This window comes from Ruditapes philippinarum, unplaced genomic scaffold (genome assembly GCF_026571515.1).
Source record: "Ruditapes philippinarum isolate M1 unplaced genomic scaffold, ASM2657151v2 ctg6213_1_1_1_1, whole genome shotgun sequence".
NCBI lineage: Eukaryota > Metazoa > Mollusca > Bivalvia > Venerida > Veneridae > Ruditapes > Ruditapes philippinarum.
In genome coordinates this window covers 60,728-81,816 of record NW_026858105.1, presented here as the reverse complement: position 1 = coordinate 81,816, position 21,089 = coordinate 60,728, and the positions used below count along the sequence as shown (strand labels likewise).

General features: G+C 30.9%; 1 protein-coding gene across 2 annotated transcripts; it reads right to left on the bottom strand.

Annotated features, from left to right (window-relative positions):
* Window positions 1-1,294: 1,294 nt before the first annotated feature.
* On the bottom strand, window positions 1,295-14,411 carry LOC132752119 (uncharacterized). 2 transcript variants are annotated; one of them, XM_060742401.1, is made up of 9 exons: window positions 12,991-14,411; window positions 12,606-12,659; window positions 11,903-12,391; window positions 11,696-11,758; window positions 8,724-9,200; window positions 8,188-8,391; window positions 7,887-8,051; window positions 6,721-6,760; window positions 1,295-2,221 (listed from the first exon to the last, which is right to left on the bottom strand). In XM_060742401.1, the coding sequence occupies exons 1-9, from the start codon at window positions 13,643-13,645 to the stop codon at window positions 1,363-1,365; spliced, it is 3,006 nt and encodes a 1,001-aa protein (XP_060598384.1). In that variant the 5' UTR covers window positions 13,646-14,411; the 3' UTR covers window positions 1,295-1,362. The 2 variants fall into 2 exon arrangements, with proteins under 2 accessions (XP_060598384.1, XP_060598383.1); XM_060742400.1 differs by having other exon boundaries at window positions 7,869-8,051; window positions 12,991-14,373.
* Between the last annotated feature and the right edge of the window lie 6,678 nt (window positions 14,412-21,089).

Here is a 21,089-nt window from a genome sequence, read left to right as displayed (position 1 = left end):
CGGATTTTCCAGAATAACTGTTGTTAATTCGAAAAATGACCTTAAAAAGCATTTTACAATTTCGGGCTGACAAACATTCTACATATTGACCTTTAACTTTAAGTTGATCTTTTTTCATTTTTTACTTTTAAGTGACCAGATTGATCTTTTTCAGATTTTAAAAGCTGTTAGACCTTAGTGGAGTTCCTTTAAAGGAAACTCGTGCGACCAACTGTTTTTGGCTTACTTATATGTAATCAAATAATCAATCACTTCATATAAATAAACCCTTATAAGACTGGACAGTAATAAAAAAGGAAAAATTTATTAGATGTATGCTGATTTTATTTACTTGATCCAACAAACACAAACTTGTTCAAAGTATAATGAAATAATATGTTCTAATGACATATGAATAAAAATATGAATAGAAATTGAATATGTGAAGCAGAATTCAATATATTTACATGCGATATGTAGAGAACATAAAGAACATATTTTCCATATGTGTAAAGGATCTTGAAGGCACTATGTAAAATTCCTGATTAAAATACTGCATAATTATATATAATAGCACAAACTTTATTGTTATTATTGTATGATATTGTTGTTATTGTACGCATTTATTTACTTGTGTTATACTGTATTATTTGACATGTTGATAACATTATTTTTGAATAAAATATCATAAAGAATATCCCTACGATTTGGGTTTTTTCTCTCAAAATCATACTAAAATAATCATTAAGATTTATACTTTCGACTTGTAAAAGGAAGGAATAGAAGGTGTCTTATTACTAGTTAATAATTTAATTCTTATGTTAGAGTATCAAAGTCAAAGTTTATAAACATATATCTTGCTTTATCTACACTATGAAGTGAAAACAGAAAATCATTTTTGTTCCGCCATCTAGTGACTGTGAGGAATAATTCAAACTATACATTATGCCAATGAAAATAAATAGAGGATATTGAATGAGTGTAAGTTCAATACTGAATTTATTGCACGAGTTGAATAAAATTATATTATGCGAGCCTCTGGCGAGCATAATATATATTTTATTCAACGAGTGCAATAAATTCAGTAATGAACTTACACGAATTTAATATTCTATTTATCACATACTCAAAATAAAGACCGTTTAAAAGTGAAATAAGAGTCATTTCCGTTAACGCGCCTACAGTAGAACGCTAACATTTAGCGCGTCTTTACACTATGTATGTATAACGCTAATGACGTCACGTCAAAATATATGCACGGCCGTGCAATACCATATTTACGGAGTCGCAAAATCGGCACGGGTGTGTGATAAAGTGTATTATATATTAAGAAATCTTTACTTTATTTAATTGTCCACGACATGATCACGGTATCCTATTTATTCATCTTGCTTGAGTTTTCCATTGATTCTTTAGTTTTAAGACTATAATTGTGTTTGACAACCCTGCTTCTATTAGAGCTTTATTTTTCCAATCATATGTTAATGTATAAGTACATTTATCTGTCAAGCCAGATACGTTTGTTATGACTTGAAGAGTAGTTCTACCATCTTCACTTATTTGTAAAATATTCCCATTCCTACCATTTACATAAACATAACCTTGATCATCTACACAAACTCCACATGGGATATCAATGTCTAGATTGTTTAATGTAAACAAACGGTTTCCATTGTTGTCAATGGTAACAAGCTTATTTTGATCTGGTAGGTATAACTTACTTCCATCATTACTTACAGTAATATTCATATATAGAAATACAGTTCTAAATGAATAAATCATCTGATGCTTTATGCCATCTGTACTATAACTATATACAGAACCAAAAATGTCTCTAACATACATCTGATCACCATGACATGCCAGACCATGACAATTATGATCTGTATCAATGGATCTAATCAGTATCATACTATATTTAGTATCAACAAAATGAAGTTTCCTCAACTGTGATACAACAGCTTTATTATCACCAACATAGCAAACATCTTGTGGAAAACCAGGAAGATCACACACACTGATTACTTTATACATGTTATCATGTTTCTTCAACTTTTTATTTTTGTAATCTGTAAGCAGAATTTCTCCTGAAGGTAGTATACAACTTCCATGAATCCAACAATCGCCACTATCACCATTGATCTTGATGTTAATTTCACTTTTCTCTTCGACTGACCATACATCTGACGACATTGACCTCGATCTCTTTACACTCAAATCAATTGTCTCGGTCAGTAAATCACTGAAATAGGGCATATATTCATAGATTTTTAAAGCGATATAATTTTTGTCCGGGGTATTGAAATATAAAATCAAATGTGTAAAGTAATATAATCAAATATTGACCATTTTTTTTTATTAAAAAACATGTTTTAGCAAGAAATGTTTTAATTCAATATTGCAGCTTTATTAAAGATACTTTAGATGAAAGTGATAGAAAGAGCAAACATTTCATGATTTATTGATAAAACTGCACTAAATAATAAATAAAACTAATGTCTTTATAAGGACAAAAAAGATAAAAAAATTAATAAATAAATAGGAAAAATCGTTTAATTTAATCTTTGTCTCCAGTCAATGCATAGCAATTAGCTAGTTCAATTCATTTATTGAAATGTCCCATCGGAACACCAGCAATATACACAATATAATATTTACTTTCATGAAATATATAGAGGATATTGAATGAGTGTAAGTTCAATACTGAATTTATTGCACGAGTTGAATAAAATTATATTATGCGAGCCTCTGGCGAGCATAATATTATTTTATTCAACGAGTGCAATAAATTCAGTAATGAAGTTACACGAATTTAATATTCTATTTATCACATACCCAAAATAAAGACCGTTTTAGGTAAAATAAGAGTCATTTTTCATTGACGCGCCTATAGTATAACGCTAACATTTAGCGCGTCTTTACACTATGTTTGAATAACGCTTATGACGTCACGTCAAAATATATGCACGGCCGTGCAATACCATATTTACGGAGTCGCAAAATCGGCACGGGTGTGTGATAAAATTATATTTGAGTATTTGTAAACAACTGGTGTAAGATGCGTATCCGAGTATTGAAGAAATAACACATCTATTTACAGAACCTGTTGATATATGAGGGGTTATAAAAATACAAAGTAACTTCTGTATTTGACGTCAGAGAGCTTTAAATTGCTGGTAGATTTTTAAGCTATTTATTATGAAATCAGGTAAGAAGTCTGAAAATTAATGCATTAAGTTATAATTGCCAAATTTATGCGATAATGCACAATAAGCAAATGAATGCTCTTGAGACTCTATGTTTTAAGATAAATTATTAATTTTGATTAATCGCATAGAGGATATTGAATGAGTGTTGATTTAATCCTATTTTTTTCTGGCTAGTATTTTCTTGCATATCAGACTGGCGTTTCCGTGAGTTTTACCCATGCCGGAAATTTCATCTGGCATGGGGGGTTCCAGATGAGTCGCGTGCTGTACAATAGCACGCTTAGTATGACGTCATTTTACCGTTATGAATGAAGTTGTAATTCATACGTTGTTGTAAGAAAGTAGTTACGGTTGTAATGATATAAATTTCCATTGAAATCAAAGATAAAGAATTTAAAATATAATGGAATATGGTAGAATATGCAAGAAAAAATATCTGACATATGTTTGCGGTTCGGATCGGAATATCCGTCCCTCGGTCACCCGCCCACGGGCGGTAACTCGGCAAGCCTCGTTACCGCCCAGTGAGCGGGTCACCTCGGGACGGATATTCCGATCCGAACCGCAAAATATGACAGATATTATTAATATTGTTTTATTTCATGCTATCCAGTGTTTTATTGTAATATATCAGATGATTATATTCTGATAAACCACTAGTGAAATTTATAAAAATATAATTTTCACCGAGCTGGACTTAGCCCTATATGAAAAGAAAATCATAACTAATTGGAATGACAGGCAGAAATAAATGCCGTCATGCATAAATTTTGCTTCTTTAAGAAATCATACATCATACATCATATTAAAAATGTAACAAAATTAGAGAAATCTAACAGACCTATGTTTCAAATCTGATGATGTGACGTCATGATGTGATGACGTCACAAAGGGGAATGCGCGAAGTTACGCGGCAAAATCAGTTATAAATATTAAAATCACATAAAAAGCATGAAAAATAAAAAGAAAATTCATTTGCTTTGCATATAAGATTGAAATATATCTCATTCGTGAACACCAGCTTTTTATATTTTGCATCTGGTGTTCACTCAGTGAAATTATATTTCAATCTTACATGCAAAGCAAACAAATGTCCTCTATTTATTCAACGAGTTCAATAAATTTAGCGTTGAATCTACACAAATATAATATTCTTTTTTATCACATAACTAAAATAAGAACGGTTTACTAATAAAGAGTCATTTATCGTTGAAGAGCCTATATAACGCTAACGTTTGTGCGCTTTAATGCTATGTGTGTATACATAATGCCAGTAACGTCAAATCAAAGTGTTATTACAGCATTAAATCCATTTAAGTTTTTCAAATTGCATTGTCAAAAAAATGTTTATGATAAACTCAAAATTCAAGTTTTTTTTACCGATTTATTTTTCATATTGTGGCCTATCATGAAAATATTTATTCATGAACATATGTATTTTTATACCATTCGTTGAAATAATTTAAAAAAAAGCAACATGTTTATTTCTGAAAAAAATAAGCATACAAGCTACTGACTTAATAATTATCTTTCATTTATTATTCTAAAATAATGACGAACGACTAGCAAATATAGAGTGACTCACGCACAACCAGATCTTTTTGCTAACTGTACGGATCCGTACGACTAGCCACTACGTCATCGCTGTGATGTCATGAAATTAAATAAAAAAATCTTTGTCGCACTATCCATTTTATCATAAAAATGGTAGCAGCATGTTTTCTCTACATGGGTACATCAGTGCAAACATTTTGTGTCGGCGCACGGGGAAGTTGTGTTAAGCTGTAAGATCACTTATGCAACGTTGTTCTTGGCGTCGTAAATCTGCCAAGCCCCGTGTAGTGTTTATTTTGCCATGGTATTTCGGTAAAATTTTCGGAAATTGTGTAGCAGATATTGCATTTTATCACAAACACGTGCCGCTTTTGACGACTCACTAAAAAAGGTATTGCACGGCCGTGTATATATTTTTACGTGAAGTCCTTTGCGGTATACAAACATATTATGATACTGCAAGTTTGTAATGTCGTTTTTCATTGCATCGTGACGTTTATATTATTAGTTATAAAGATCGTTGACAGGTTATATGGCCCTATATAAACGGCTATTTGTAAATATAACCCGAGCCGTTAGGCGAGGGTTATATTGCAAACAGCCGTTTATATACGGCCATATAACCTGTCAACAATCTTTATAACGAATTTATAATACAGCAAGCATCATTTTTAGAGAAAAAATTAAGATTTCCTCATGAATCGACAGCAGCCGTGTATATAAAACTATATAAACGTCACGATTATCCAATGAAAAATGACGTTACAAACGTGCAGTATTATAAAGATTTTTATAATACTGCACGTTTGTAACGTCACTTTTCATTGGATAATCGTGACGTTTATATAAATAAATTTTATATACACGGCTGCTGTCGATTCATGAAGAAATCTTACATTTGTCTCTAATAAATGATGCTTGCTGTATTATAAATTCGTTATAAAGATCGTTGACAGGTTATATGACCGTATATAAACGGCTGTTTGCAATTTAACCATCGCCTAACCAGGCCCTAACGGCTCGAGTTATATTTACAAACAGCCGTTTATATAGGGCCATATAACCTGTCAACGACCTTTATAACTAATAATATACACGACTGCTGTCAATTTATGAAGAAATCTCACTTTTTTTCTCTAAATAAGAAAGTTTGCTGTATTATAAATTTGTTATAAATATTTTGACATGTTATATGGCCGTATATTAAACGTATGCCCAGCGGCACGGGTTATACATATACAAACATTCGTTTATATAGGGCCATAAATGTCAAAGATCTTTATAAATAATAGTGTAAATGTTAGCGTTGTCTACTATAGGCGCGTCGATGAAAAATGATCATTTTGCATTTTAACTGTCTTTTATGGTGGTACGTTATAAATAGAACAATATATTAGTGAAGTTGATCGGGTTCGTGCAATAAAATAATGTCATGCTCGCCACAGACTGGCATAGTATACTTTTATTCAACTCATTCAATAAATTTAGTACTCACTTACACTCATTCGGTATCCTCTATATATGAAAATTGATTGTTTTTTTTTTAGGGAGAGCCAAGATATTTTCTGATAATGATGTATTTCATTACATGAATTTTAGATAAAATGATATCAGAAAGGTAACAACTATTGACTGTCTTTAACATGATAGTGTTTTATACTCGGAAATATATATATTCATTAAAACTGAACGCTTCCAGATAAGCCAAAATATTTCAAGAAAATCGATTTTATATCAATAAAGAGGAAAGTCGTAATAACGCCAAATAGGTATATTTTCGTGTCTTCGCCTTTCCAATTTCGGGGCAAAAACACGAAATGGCAGAAATCAGCATCCAAACATATGAGACTCCGCTATTTTTAGTAACATTTACGGATTATTCTATCTGGCTAGTGAGAAATATAGGTACAGGTATAATACAGGTATTTTGTATTAAATAGCTAAACAGGGGCTGACAAAGAATGTTTTCATATTGTACCTTTGTAATCCTCTTTTCAACTGCATCGAATTTTGTATTCCTGAAATGAAATGTTCATGTACATATATTTTGAGGGTAATAAATAAGGGTAATTCTATGTCTTCCTTAATGATAGTAATGGTCTGAATCGACAAGTGAATATGGTGAATTGAAAGTGATTGATTGAATTCAAGTAGACAAGGATGAATTTAACTTAAATATTAACTTTGTGGTTTATAACTGCATTTTAAAGTCATCAATTCATCACTAGTATGCATTTATGTAAAAAAAACAAATAAATCAATATAACAAAGGAGGACAATATTTTTTTAATAAAGGGTTATATCTATTATTATCTACGTGTAAAATTGTAGTAATTCATAAAGATACGTGCGTTCTTCACTGAATATTGATGTGAATATTTCCTTAAAGACATACAAACGTATTCCAAGATAAGTTTAAATCATGCACATATATTATCATTAATACATAGTATTTCTTTTGATAACCTATAAAGGGCCTTAGCTAAAAATGCAGAATCAGAGTTTGATTATATTTGATTAAATAACTCAAAACTACTTATACAGCTAGATGAAAAACTGAAAATCTGTATCTCACAATGACATCTGTGCACTGTTTTGTTTTAGTTTGATAATGCAATTGATTTAAATGTTACATTTTGAACAAAATGAAGAAATAAAGAGATGAGTATTAAAACCAAGGACAATAGCGAATACGTTATGACGTGAAGATCTGCTTTACTTCTTATTTAATGCATCACTCCATAATAACTTATATGTACTTATTAGGTTTAACAATCAGAGTAAAAAGTACCGTCCAAACAAAAATTAAATTAAAAAAGATTGGGGATACTTTAGGTATTATGGAATGAAGCAAAACATTTCCAATGCACTGCACTTGTACCCAGTAAGATCTGGAGTTTTAGTTTTATAACTAAATGAGCTGTTGTGTTATGTTTGAAATTAAAACAATGATGTACTTTAAAACGAACAGATGAAAGTATAAGCAACCAGACTAACTGCGCTAAAGCTATATACAGCTGTTTCTGTTCCGTTGCCTTCCGCGAGGATTGATAGTAGCTCATTATTATAATTACTGTTTTGAATGTTAATTTTATTAATATAAATGATAATTAAGTTGAGACAAACCTTCCCTTTGTGATCTACCTTGAAGTGACGTGTTTTCTGTAGAAATCAGACGCAAGATTGGCTCTTGTGACGGTATCACTGACAATGGTGTTGTGTAGTTCTTAGACTGTGCGGTATTTGATATGGTGTCTAAAGAAGGATTTGTATCGAGTAACTGTCCAAACACATGGCTATATTCAAGTCCTGTGTTTAAAAGAAAAAAGAGAGATGTCATTGTATACTCAAGTGAAGATTGTTTAAGAAAAAAATTAATTACTAGAAACCTCGCACTGGTCAAAATGTAATGGCATGCAACACATACAATTCATTTTAGACAAACCTTCTGTTTGTGTTGTATCTCGAAGTGAAGTATTCCCTGTTGAAACCGGAATCATCGTGTTATGACTTGACAGCAAGTTTGGCAATTGTGACGGTACCACTGTCAATTGTGGTGTGTAGTTCTTAGACTGTGTGATATTTGATATGGTGCCTATAGAATGATCTGTAGTGACTAACTGTCCAGACACATGTCCATATTCTAGCCCTGTGTTTAACAGAAAAAGAGAAATGCATGTAATCTTAAATATTACTACTGTCAGTACAAACAATTCAACATCATTTTGTATCCCACAGAAGATTGTTTAAAGAATATTAAATCACCATAAACTATACTAGAAACATGTCACTTGTCAGAATATAATGGCATCGACACAACCGTCAATAATTTAAATCTGTAAATGTTTTAGTCTTAACCTTAAATGACAAAACCGATCATTTAGTCACATTAAACAGTGAAAGTGAAAGTCATATGATAAAATACTTATTGAAAGCTTCAAAACGAAGTTATGTTAACACTACATGATAGGCTCAACTTACGTTCAGTAACTTCTGATTTAACGACAATTGTTTGTAAAGGTACATCCACCACGTGGTCAAGAATGGCATGCCGTCCGATTTCGTTGATACATTTTTCTAGTTTACCCTTTTCACACGTTATTACCATGTTAAAATTCCCTGCCATAACTGCTCTGTACAGGTGATCAAACATGTTGTACCATTTGTACACATCATTTTTTTCGTAACGATATTTTCCAGCAAACTCGTCAATGATAACTAAGCAGATGTTTGTAAGGTCAATGTAATTGACATCGTTAGGTTTCTTGAGAAGTAAACATTGGGATGATTCATAAGCAGATGCCAACTTAACAGCTACAGAAGTTTTACCACATTTCTTAGGCCCTGTTAATACTACTGCTTTACCTGTCTTGAACTTCTCTTTCGCTATCTTGAAAACATTCGCATCCACTTGAAGGCTGAATACCTGATATTCGCTCAAAAAATTCTTCGTCATCACTTAAAATATAAAAAATAGCAAGCGTACTATTGTTCCAAAATACACCGTTTAAATGCTTTAGTTTCATCATGGGGAACAGTTTTATGAAATACCTTAATTCAAGAAGAACAAGAACTGTCGGAGGACAGTAACGCTCGACTATTCGAAAATTTGTCACAAGGGTGTTTCATTGAGTATAATAATGCTTACCTATATGAATACATAAAATTGTCCGAAAAGGTACAAACTCTTCAAGTTTCAATACATTCCCTTCAGTAGTTATGGAGATATAAGCTTACATGCAAAAACTTAACCAAGAATTCATGAGTCGAAAAAGGGGCATAATTATGCAAAAAAGCAAATCAGAGTAATGGGACTTGTACCAATCATCTTAGATAATCACAGAGACCAAGTGTGTGAAGTTTCAATCCATTCCCTCTAGTAGTAATGGAGATACCAGCTTACACGCAAAAACTTAACCAAGAATTTCTAAGTCGAAAAAGGGGCATAATTATCTTAAAAAGCAAATTAGAGTTATGGGACTTGTGCCAATTATCTTAGATAATCACAGAGAACAAGTGTGTGAAGTTTCATTCAATTCCCTTCAGTAGTTATGGAGATACCAGCTTACACGCAAAAACTTAACCAAGAATTTCTAAGTCGAAAAAGGGGCATAATTATGTAAAAAAGCAAATCAGAGTTATGAGACTTGTGCCAATTATCTTAGATAATCACAGAGAACAAGTGTGTGAAGTTTCAATCCATTCCCTTCAGTAGTTATGGAGATACCAGCTTACACGCAAAAACTTAACCAAGAATTTCTAAGTCGAAAAAAGGGGCACAATTATGTAAAAAAGCAAATCAGAGTTATGGACTTGTGCTAATCATCTTAGATAATCACAGAGAACAAGTGTGTGAAGTTTCAATCCATTCCCTTCAGTAGTTAAGGAGATACCAGCTTACATACAAAAACTTAACCAAGAATTTCTAAGTTGAAAAAGGGGCATAATTATGAAAAAAAGCAAATCAGAGTTATGGGACTTGTGCCAATCATCTTAGATAATCACAGAGAACAAGTGTGTGAAGTTTCAATCCATTCCCTTCAGTAGTTAAGGAGATACCAGCTTACATACAAAAAACTTAACCAAGAATTTCTAAGTCGAAAAAGGGGCATAATTATGAAAAAAAGCAAATCAGAGTTATGGGACTTGTGCCAATCATCTTAGATAATCACAGAGAACAAGTGTGTGAAGTTTCAATCCATTCCCTTCAGTAGTTAAGGAGATACCAGCTTACATACAAAAACTTAACCAAGAATTTCTAAGTCGAAAAAGGGGGCATAATTATGAAAAAAAGCAAATCAGAGTTATGGGACTTGTGCCAATCATCTTAGATAATCACAGAGAACAAGTGTGTGAAGTTTCAATCCATTCCCTTCAGTAGTTATAGAGATACCAGCTTACATACAAAAACTTAACCACAGGGACGCCGACGCCGACGCCGACGCCGACAAATGGGTGACTGCATTAGCTCGATTATTCTGCGAATAGTCGAGCTAAAAATGGTCAATACTCAAACTTACATTTATCCTGAATTTCCGCCTTTGATTTTGAACTAGGCTACAGAGACCTAAAATTTACGGACATTTATATACCTTACTTTTATTTTGGACAAGGGGTTTTACCTGTGACCCTTAAGTGTGACATTTGACTATGAGTCCAACTTCATGTCCAGTTCTAGAAATATAAGATCCCTTCTTGTATGATAAAGACTCCAAATTTTGTTTACATTCAATCATCTCTGGAGACATTGACTTGAATTATGCTTGTCATTTTCAGTATCACTATTGTGAACATATGTGATAATTGTAATCCCTTAGCTCAAGTCTATAAATTCTGTTTACACACATTTTCTTTCTGACAAATTGTGACCTTGACCCAGAGACATGCTTCATTCGCCAAAATCCATTTTGCAAGTAATATCAAAATCTGATCTTTCATGATCAGGATCTATATCCTCTTTGTAAACTCTGTACATTTTATCATCTTGGTAACCTTGACTTTGCATATTGTGACCTAGATAATGTTGGCAATACCAAGTCTCATTTTTTGAACATTTGAGATCAGAGCTCTTTAAAGCTACACTGTAGTGCATACGCACATTTTTATATTTTTTATAAGACCTTTGACGTCAACTTACGGGACCTACATTTTGCGCGTAATACTAATCATAATAATATGAACATTTGCGCAATATTATTCCTAAAACCTTCAAGAAGTTTTGCTACATATGACCTCTAAATGTGACACTAATTTTTGACCTAAAGATCTATTTTATGCGCGTGAACTAAGTCATATCGTGGTGAATATTTGTATATTATTATACCTAAATCTCACCATGCATGTTAGAAGATATATTTAACTGTACACCAATCTCGCTCCCATGCAACAACAGCGAACCAATAATAAGACCCGTTCCATACAAAACGGTCTAAGTAAACAACAAAGCAACTTACCTTCTAAATTTCTGTATACTGACACCAAGGACTGTTGTACGTATAGATTTTGATCTCCACAACCTGCAATGATAAATGGTTCTTGTTTGTGAAAATAAAACATTAGAGAAATTATATGACAATTTCTCACTTAAAATATTGGCAGGAATTATTTAAAAGTACATGAATATTACATTTTATGCAATAATTGCATAACAAATAATATACCTATTGTAAGATCAGCCGGCTGTGCTGAACTTGTCTTAGTAAACACCTTCACCACTTCTTCTAAGATTTCATGGTCATGATGCATTTTGCACTCTTCCAATATCTTCAAGTCTGTTACTATGACAATGTCTAAGGCTTTATCGCCATTATCTCTCTTTGTTGAATGCAGCATGCTTTTAAATATATCATCCATGGCTTTAGCTTTGCTTTCATTGTAAGAAATTCCTCCAAATGGATCTCTACATAAAACCAAATCTACATCTTCAGGGTCAATGTGCCGCCAATCAGACGACGTGTCCATTGCTACGCTTCGTTTGTAATTATAATCCATCCCCTTTATTGCTGCAAGAGCGGTCTCAAAGTAACGGCTATTGTTGCATCCGGTTACAACCACGTGATGACAATCTCTTAGTATAGCTCGAATACCTGAAACTTCATTTGGAGCATTGAAATCGTCCGGAAAGTCCTTCATCGATAACTCGAATTCCTCTTAAATAGAAAAAAATGTCTTTGTAAAAACAAGCATTGCAGTCATGAAATCGAATTTCTCTGAACTTATAACATGGAAAATAACTTTTGTCAAATGCATTAATTGATTTTTGTTTAAAAGAATTTTGTAAATAATGTATTCACACGTTAACATTTATAACGTATTTTTTATCTGATAACTCCAGAAAATAATGCTCTTTTTCAAAAAACTTACTTTGAAGTTTTGCCAGTATACCATCAACAACTTTAAATCTTTTATTTTTGTCCCCTGAAATTTAACACATTGGTTTATTTGTCTAGCATACAATTATAAGTACATAAATTATATGTTCTGAACCTAAAAAAGAAAAGAACATATTTTAAACTAATCATACATAGCGATGAAAAAAGTGATATACTGATATACGTTTATACAAAGTATGTCATGCCGATTTTATTTGTTCCAATAAAGATTTTATAAATATCACATATATCTATTTATTTACAAACTAATAATAAAGACATTTTTGGATAGGTCGTTTTAATTAACTCATGAGTTTGTGTTAATGAATGAATCGGAATAATAAGGCATTGGTTAAAATATCTTCTAAAGAGACAACCTGAAGGTCCCGGCTTTTTGACAGTCACTTTTCGGAGAATGCAGTTTGTTTCTTTTGTTGTTGATTCCATCTGCTTAATTGTTGATCCCATCTCATTAATTGTTGATTCCATCTGCTTAATTCTTTCCTCGTACCAACTTCGTAGACAATCTCCAATATTTGGAAGATTGTTACATTTTGCTTTACTGATTTTATCTTGAAATGCAGCTTTATCTTTTGGATTAACAGTACATGTGTTAACGATATGCATGCTGGCATTTTCCAAGCCTTCCCAATAATTGTCGAACTCATCATCAGAAATATTTTTTGTATTTGGGTGATGCTGCAACTCATTCCGAATATCTCGTATCACAGATACAGCACGTGTTTCATGTATTGGAAATAATACAACAATATATGTCACAATTAATGTTATATCCCATTGGTTTTCATCAGCGTTGCCGTTACTAGGATACATTAAATTATATTGATCTTGCCTGATCTTTTTCTGCTGCAATAACAGTTTCACATCCCCTTGTCTTTGAATTAAATATGCCAAAACTGATGTATAAGTGTTCCCAGCATCAGTTTTTGCAAGTTTGACAAAATATTTCCTTAACACGTCAGCGCAAATATCAACCACGAAGCAAACCAGTCTATAATATTTGTCTGCCATCTGTAAAGGGAACAAGCCATTATTAATTTATTCAAACAGCATTATTTGTTTCTTTATTTTTATAGAAAAATAATATTATTTTGTGTGTACATCTTGTTAAGTTCAGTTTTTGAAAAAGTTACATAAAATTTGATAAATATTAATTGAATGATGTTGACAAAAGTAAAAGAAGTATATGCTTACGCAAAAGTATCAGTATAAATCAACGCTTATATTTCTAAACAGTTTAATTACATGTATTGTTTTCAAGTATTTTTATAGAATAAATAGCAGAACACGGATATTGTCTATGGTAAAAACGGTTTTATTACAGTTTTAAAATTGAATAGCTAAAACATATTTAAATGAATGAATTAATTAATCAATTAATTCGTTCATTCATTATTGTAATTATTCATTCATTCAATACATTCATTCTTATTTCACGTATCAGACGATTACAATTAATTGATGAAACATGCTATATTTAATCATGAGGAAAATAAATCAAGTGATATGTATAAAGGGGATTAATTTTATCACTAGCTATTTCAGGCCTAATATTTCGACAAATTGTACTTCTAATCTCAATATATTACACTTCCAATCTCAATACATTACACTTCCAATCTTAATATATTAGTATTTCATTATGCTATAACGTTAAACTATTTCCATATCTGACAGATTGTGTAACATAAGTATTTTATACGTAACAGTGAATTCGATAGTACAACAGTGAATTCGATAGTACATAATAATTTAATAAGCTAAACAAGGCTTCTAGAATTACAATAAACCTAGTTTGTACCGTTTCTAAAGATAATTTCTGTCTACCAATCTCATTAAAATCATACCCGATCTGATTTTCTCAGCTACATTTTGCTTTTTTTACTGTAAATAGAAAAAACTGTGAGAATTTTACTGCTAAAATGATTTAAACCTATTTCAGACTAAATTTCTCGACAAAGTATACATTTTGACCAATCTGGGTTTAAATTTGTATTTAACTATGCTATAACGTTAACCTGTTTCAATATCTGTCCGGTTTTATACATAAGTATTTTATACATTAGATTGAAATTAAATGAACTATAATCTAATGAGTTAAACAAGGTTACACAAGGACTAATTTTATAAGACTCTTACACCGGCTGCCGGTACAGACCGGAATATCTAGCTCGAGGGTAACTGTTTACAGCGGTAACGAGGCTCTGCCGAGTTTCCGCTAAAGAGTTACCCGAGAGTAAATAAAATAGATTTTACCTTTCGCACTAAAATTATATCCTAACTGACGCTCTACTACATTTCGCTTCGTTGTAGTAGTACCGAAGCGGAACTCATAAGCTAGTAAACAATTTTCATTATAGATAGAAACAGCTATGAAAGTTTTACAGTTAAATATATCACATGGTACACTATTTGAATAAACATTTCTAAAAATAGCCAAATGAATTACGTGTAAGAAAAAAGAGACATTGATTACTATATAAGGTCATGGTATGTTAGATATAATTTTAGTGGAAAACAATGGTAGATATATTTAATAATAAAATGATATTTACAACTGATAAAGCATGAGACAGAAAATTTTGAAATTCCGTTTGCAGCTACAAATAGTGAAATGATTAAAAATTTAAAATCAGCTTTACAACATTGTGAAACAGTTAATACTGTGAATATTAACAATTAGACAAATCGGTAAAATATACATATATATATAATAGTTAAATGACGAGAAAATATCACAGATATGGAAATTTGCAAAAGAAAGGATAATCATATTTTAGCAAAAACAAGATGCAGTGTAACTTCCGAATTCAGAATCTAAAATCCGAACTTCAGAAATCCGGACATTTTTTCTGACAGGGTTCCGAATGATTGTCTGGTAAAATTTGGGTTATATCAATTCAAATTTTACTTCCAAAATCCGGAAATTATAAAGGTGTAACGGAATGTTATACTTGTGATTGTAAAACCTTCAAAATGTCAGTAACCATGTATCTTTACACTCAAAACCTGTGGAGCTTATAAGTGTGAAAGTCACAATAAAAATTGAGAAGATAAATTTGATGAAAAAAAAAAAGATTTTAGGTTAATAGTAGATATATGTTATATACTTAAATATAATATAAATTGTGATAATTAACATTTATTGTATCAACAAACTCAGTTGTAGGTGATAATAAAATTTATAAAAAATAATAAACTTTTTAAAAGTTCTATAATTTTGCCGCTTTGTAAATTATTTTTCATTATGTCTAACTTAAACAATTTTACTTTTTCAGATAATTCAGAACTTCTGAATTCCGGATATTTCCAAAATTCCGAGCTTTTTCGCTAGTCACAGAGGTGTTCGGTTTTCAGAAGTTACACTGTATTCATATATGCTTACATATTTTATGAACAATGACGAGTATAATTATTTGATGAATTTAGCAAAGTGACAATTTAAACATACATATTAGAGAAATAGAAGAAACAGTGTCTATTTAATCTAGTCAAAATATATTGACAGGCCAAAGCTTGTTTCTGAGATATTTTCGTTCTGGGGCAGAATCTCGCTTTAGAGGCGAGATATTGCCCAGACACGAAAATATCACAATATCTCGTCGCGCAGTACAATTAGTTGCAACTTGCAAAGCCCTCGAGAAATATGATAAAATATATTTTACCTTTTTTAACAATGGTTTCCTTCTAACATTATTGATTTACTAAAAAGTACTACACTATTCCAATGATAGAGACTGTGTTTTGAACAATGAGTCCTTTGACGAAAAATGTATAATCGGTTAATCCATTTCAGCATAGTTTTAAATTTGTAGATATAGAGATAACAGTTTAAGTACATTTATTTGCAAAAAAATTTTATTTTTTCAAAAAATTTCCTTTTTTCAATTTGGGTTTTTTCCCTTTAATACTTTAGCCCCAAAATTTTTTCAATACAAAAAAATCCGATTTTAAACAAGAAGAAGCATTTTCTATCTCAAGGTGACCTGAATAATTAAATTAAAACCAAAAAACCCCTTTTTCCCTAAAAATAAAAAAACAGTTTTTGGGGGAATTTCAAATCAAAAAAATTCACAGAAAATTTACACACTATTTAAAAAAAACTTAATTTTTCGTACCCAAAAAGGCCGGGGGGTTTCAATGAGGGGCCCTTTTGCTAAACCCGCGCCCCCCCAAAACAGTTTTCCAAAAAAAAAATCCCCAATTTAACCCTATAATTTTTTTATTTTTAAACTATTTTTAAATAAGAAATTTAAGTTTTTAAAAAAATTTTTAAAAAATATGAAAAGGGTTTAAAAACCTTTTTTTAATCCTTTTAAAAACTATTACACAAATTTTAAGATAAAATTATTAAAAAAATGAAGAAAATTTTATTTTTCAAAATATTTTAAAAATTTTAAAACATAAATGGTTTTAAAGGGAATTTTCATTTAAATTTTATAAAATTTTAGTTAAATCTTTTTTTGAAAAAACCTATTAAAAAAACATAAAATAATGACTTTTGGGAAATCTTTACTCATGTAAAAGATTTTTTAAAAAGTTTTGTAGCCCGTATTTAACGAAATTTTAAAAACCCAAAAATTTGCCAAAAATTTTGTCGTATTTTAATTTTAAATTTTTAGAAAATTTTTCCCTCGGGGAATTTGCATCTTTAATTTCCCCAATTAAAAGGGGCTCTTATCTAAAAAATCGGGTTATATTTTAAAATTTTTACTAAAAAAAATTTAAAGAGTTTATATTTCTTTTAAAAAACAAAAGCATTGGGACTAATTAATCCTTTTAAACCTTTTAACTTTTTAAACATCGTAAAGCTCCCCGGGGACCCCAAATTTTTTTTTTAAATTTAAATTTGATGTATTATCATATTTTCAAAATTAAATTTTGAAATTTTTGAAAAACAGATTTAAAACTTTTAATTTAAAAAAATTTTTTTTTAGGAGTTTTTCCCCCTTTTAAACTTGGAAAAAACCCCCCACTTTAACTATTGGACAACAATATTCATATTTTTTTACTTTTTTAAATTTTAGCAGTATGATAAAAATTTTCGTTTTAAAAACAGGAAAAAAAAAAATTTTTCCATCAATACAAGAAAATAAATTCCCTACTTTTTGGGGGAAAAAACATTCTTATTTGGGGTAGCCAAAATTAAATTTGGCGTAAAACCTTTTTACCCTTTTTTAACGGGATTTTTTTTTCCCTTACTGTCAAACCGTTACCCCCTTTAATTTTAAACGTCTTTTACGAGGGAAAAATCTCCCGGGTAACACTTTTCCGATATTTTTGGACGGGTTTTTTTACTTTTAAAACCGGGAAAAGTAATTTAAAATTAAAACCTCTAAAATCAATAGAATTTTTAAATTTTAATAAACTTTTCCTGGGAAAAAATATTGATTGAAACCTTTTTTTAAAAACGCATACATGCGATTTTTTTTCAAATTTTACGGTCTACTTTTTATTTTCCGGATTTTTTTATATCATCGAAAAAAATCTTTTTGTAAAAGGGCGGTAGTAGCACCAGTGGATAGGGGTAATTTGGGGTTAACGCAGGGAAGTTTAAATTTAAAAAAAAATATGGGGGGAAAAAATTTTAAAGGGGGCAAGGGTTGGGCAAAAAAAGTTTCCGTAAAAGTACTTGTTTAATTTTTTTAAAATTTTTAAAATTCTTTTACTTTTGTACTAACATTTTTAAATATGGTTTCCCTTTTCTTTTTACTGCTAATGACGCCAAAGTCACTCTGGGTAAATACTGACTTATTAACAGCATATTATAGGAAAATTAAAGGGAAACGAAAAAAGAAATTTTAAAAGGGAAAACTATTTAAATCATTTTAAAATTTAATTCATTTTGTACAAATAATTTTTTAAAAGACTTTTTTTCCCCCGTTTTTGCCGAAAATAAAAAACCCAAATTTTTAAACCCCCATTGTTTAAATTTTAAATTTGGTTTTCAACAACTTTTTTAAATTTTACTAAAAAGGAACTTTTATTGTGATCCAGCCATATGCTGTGTAACGGTATAAAGGAAGGGTCACATATTTTTAATTGAAATAAAATTTTAAAGTAGAGGATATTCAAAAAAAGTCTCAAGGAAAACAAAAAAAAAGATTCAGAATTTCAAAATGAACAGATTAAGAGACTTATAAATGATTAAGGTGTATTAGTCTTGGTTGTTTCATGACTGTTTTTGGTGACACTTTTGTTTGTGTCCCTTGTTGTTTTGATTGTCTATGGTAAGTATCTTCCCTTTGCCCCTAGTTTTATTTCTTTATTTTCGGCCCCCTCCCCGAATTTCCTAATCCCCTTTTCTCCTGTTGCCCTTAACTTAGGTGGTTCCTGTTTCATTACTTTTTGATGGGTTGACCCACTTTGTTGTTGTTGTCCCTTGTTGTTTTTTCGTCTTTTGGTAAGATATTTTCCCCTTTCCCCCTTTTTTTATTTTTTTTCCCCCCCCCTCCCAATTTTCCAAACCCCCTTCCCCTTTTGGCTCTTAAACTTAAATTAGTGGGTCCCTTTTAATCTTTCTTTTATTTTTTTTTGTTTTCCTTTCCTCATTTTACTTTTTAGTTTTTAAAGCCTGACCTGTTTCCCCCTTTTGGGGGCCCTTTTCCCTTTTAAAATTTTGGGGGAATTCCGGGGCTCCTTCCCAATTTTTCAGGGTTCCTTTCGGGGGTTTTTTTGCGCCCATTAACCCCCCCTTTCCTTTTTCATCTTGTTATCAATTGTATACAGTTACCGAACCTAAACAAACAATAATTTGATTATAAATAAAAGGGTTCGGAAAAGCAAAGAAAAATTTAAAAAAAACAAAAAAAAAATTTACCACATTCTTTGAACCCCACCCCCCAAAAAAAAACCCCCCCAAAAAAAGGGCCTAAACCGCAAAAATCAAAAAAAAAATTACCCAGGATTTCCAAAGAGGGGCCTCGGAAAGTTCAAGTTTTCCCTTTCCCCTTTTAAAACAAAATTTTTGATCACAAAACATAATAAGTTGAATTTTTTTAAAATTAAAACATCCACAATTTTTACATAAAAAGGGCCCGGGAAAATTCTTTGGAATTTTCAATTTAACACATTTGGGGGTGCCTTTCAAGGGGAACTGAAACAGGGAAAAATTTTTAAGGGGGTATCAATTTTTGGTCCCTTGCGACATCTTTCCCCAACTTTCCCCCCATCTGTTTTTAAAATTGTTATGCTATTCAACATCTTAATAAGGGTCACAAAAATTTCCCCGTTTGGGCGGTTTTTTATAAAACCCCCGTCAAATTTTGTCCCAAAATTTGGGAAATTTTACTGGGGCGTCTAAAAATTCCTTTTTTATAGTTTTTTTTTAAGTTTTTTTTCAGATTTTTAAAGGGTTTTTTTTGGGTTTTTTAATTTTCTTCCCATACAAAAAACCTTTCCTCAATTTTTTTAAAAGATAAAAAAACCCTAAAAATTTTAGGGTAATATAAATTTAAAATTCTTCTTTTTTAATTCCTTTGGTATAGATAATTAAAATTTCATTAAGTTTTTCCCTTTAAAATTTTTTTTAAAACTTTTTTATTTTCTTTATTGGGGAAATCTTTGGGCGGGGTTAAAAAAAAAAAAGGGTTCTTTAAACCTTAAATTTTCACAGTTTTTAAAAAAAATTTCCAAATTTAAAAAATATCAAATTTGACAATTAAAGGGATTAAAATTTGGCCAGTATAATCTACATCACATCATAAACTTTTTAATTTTTCTAAAATTTAAATCAAAATTTTCCTTTAAACTTTCTTTTTTTAATGCGGGAAAATTATTTTGGGGAAAAAAAGAGTTATTCCCAAAATTTCATAAAATAACAAAAAACCCAATTGAAAATTAAAACCCTTGGCAAATACAATCTTCCCCCGGGAAAACCCTTGTTACCCCCCAGGGAAATTTAAAAACATTTTACAATTTTACCATGGACCCCGTTTTCCCAATTTTGGCCGTTTTTCAAAAATTTTTCAACTTTTAAAAAAAAAATTAAAATGGAATTTTTAGACTTCTGTCAAATTAAAAGATGATAATTTAACCCCTTGCTTTAAAAAACCCATTCTCTTTCATTAATGAGACCGTTCTTTAAACTTTCTATTTTCGTTTCCCAAAAAACTTCAAAAATGGGAAGCTTCCGTGCTTTAAAATGCATTTCGGGGTTGGATTTGGGGAAAAAGACAGCGCCCGCCCCAAAATTATCTGGGTTCTTTTTGGGCCCAAGTTCAAAATTATTTGGAAAGGGGGGAAACCCCGTCATATTCCCAAGCAACGGGATATTTTGGGTTCAAGATATTATATCATTATTTTTTATTCACCCGGCGATCGATTTCTTTTGCCCAAATTTTGGGTTTGGGGAAAATTTTTTATTTCAGAGCTTATTTTTTACATAAATTTCATAAAATTAAAACCAAATTTGGTAAATGTGTTAACCCCGGGGCCCCCACTTTAATTTTCCAAA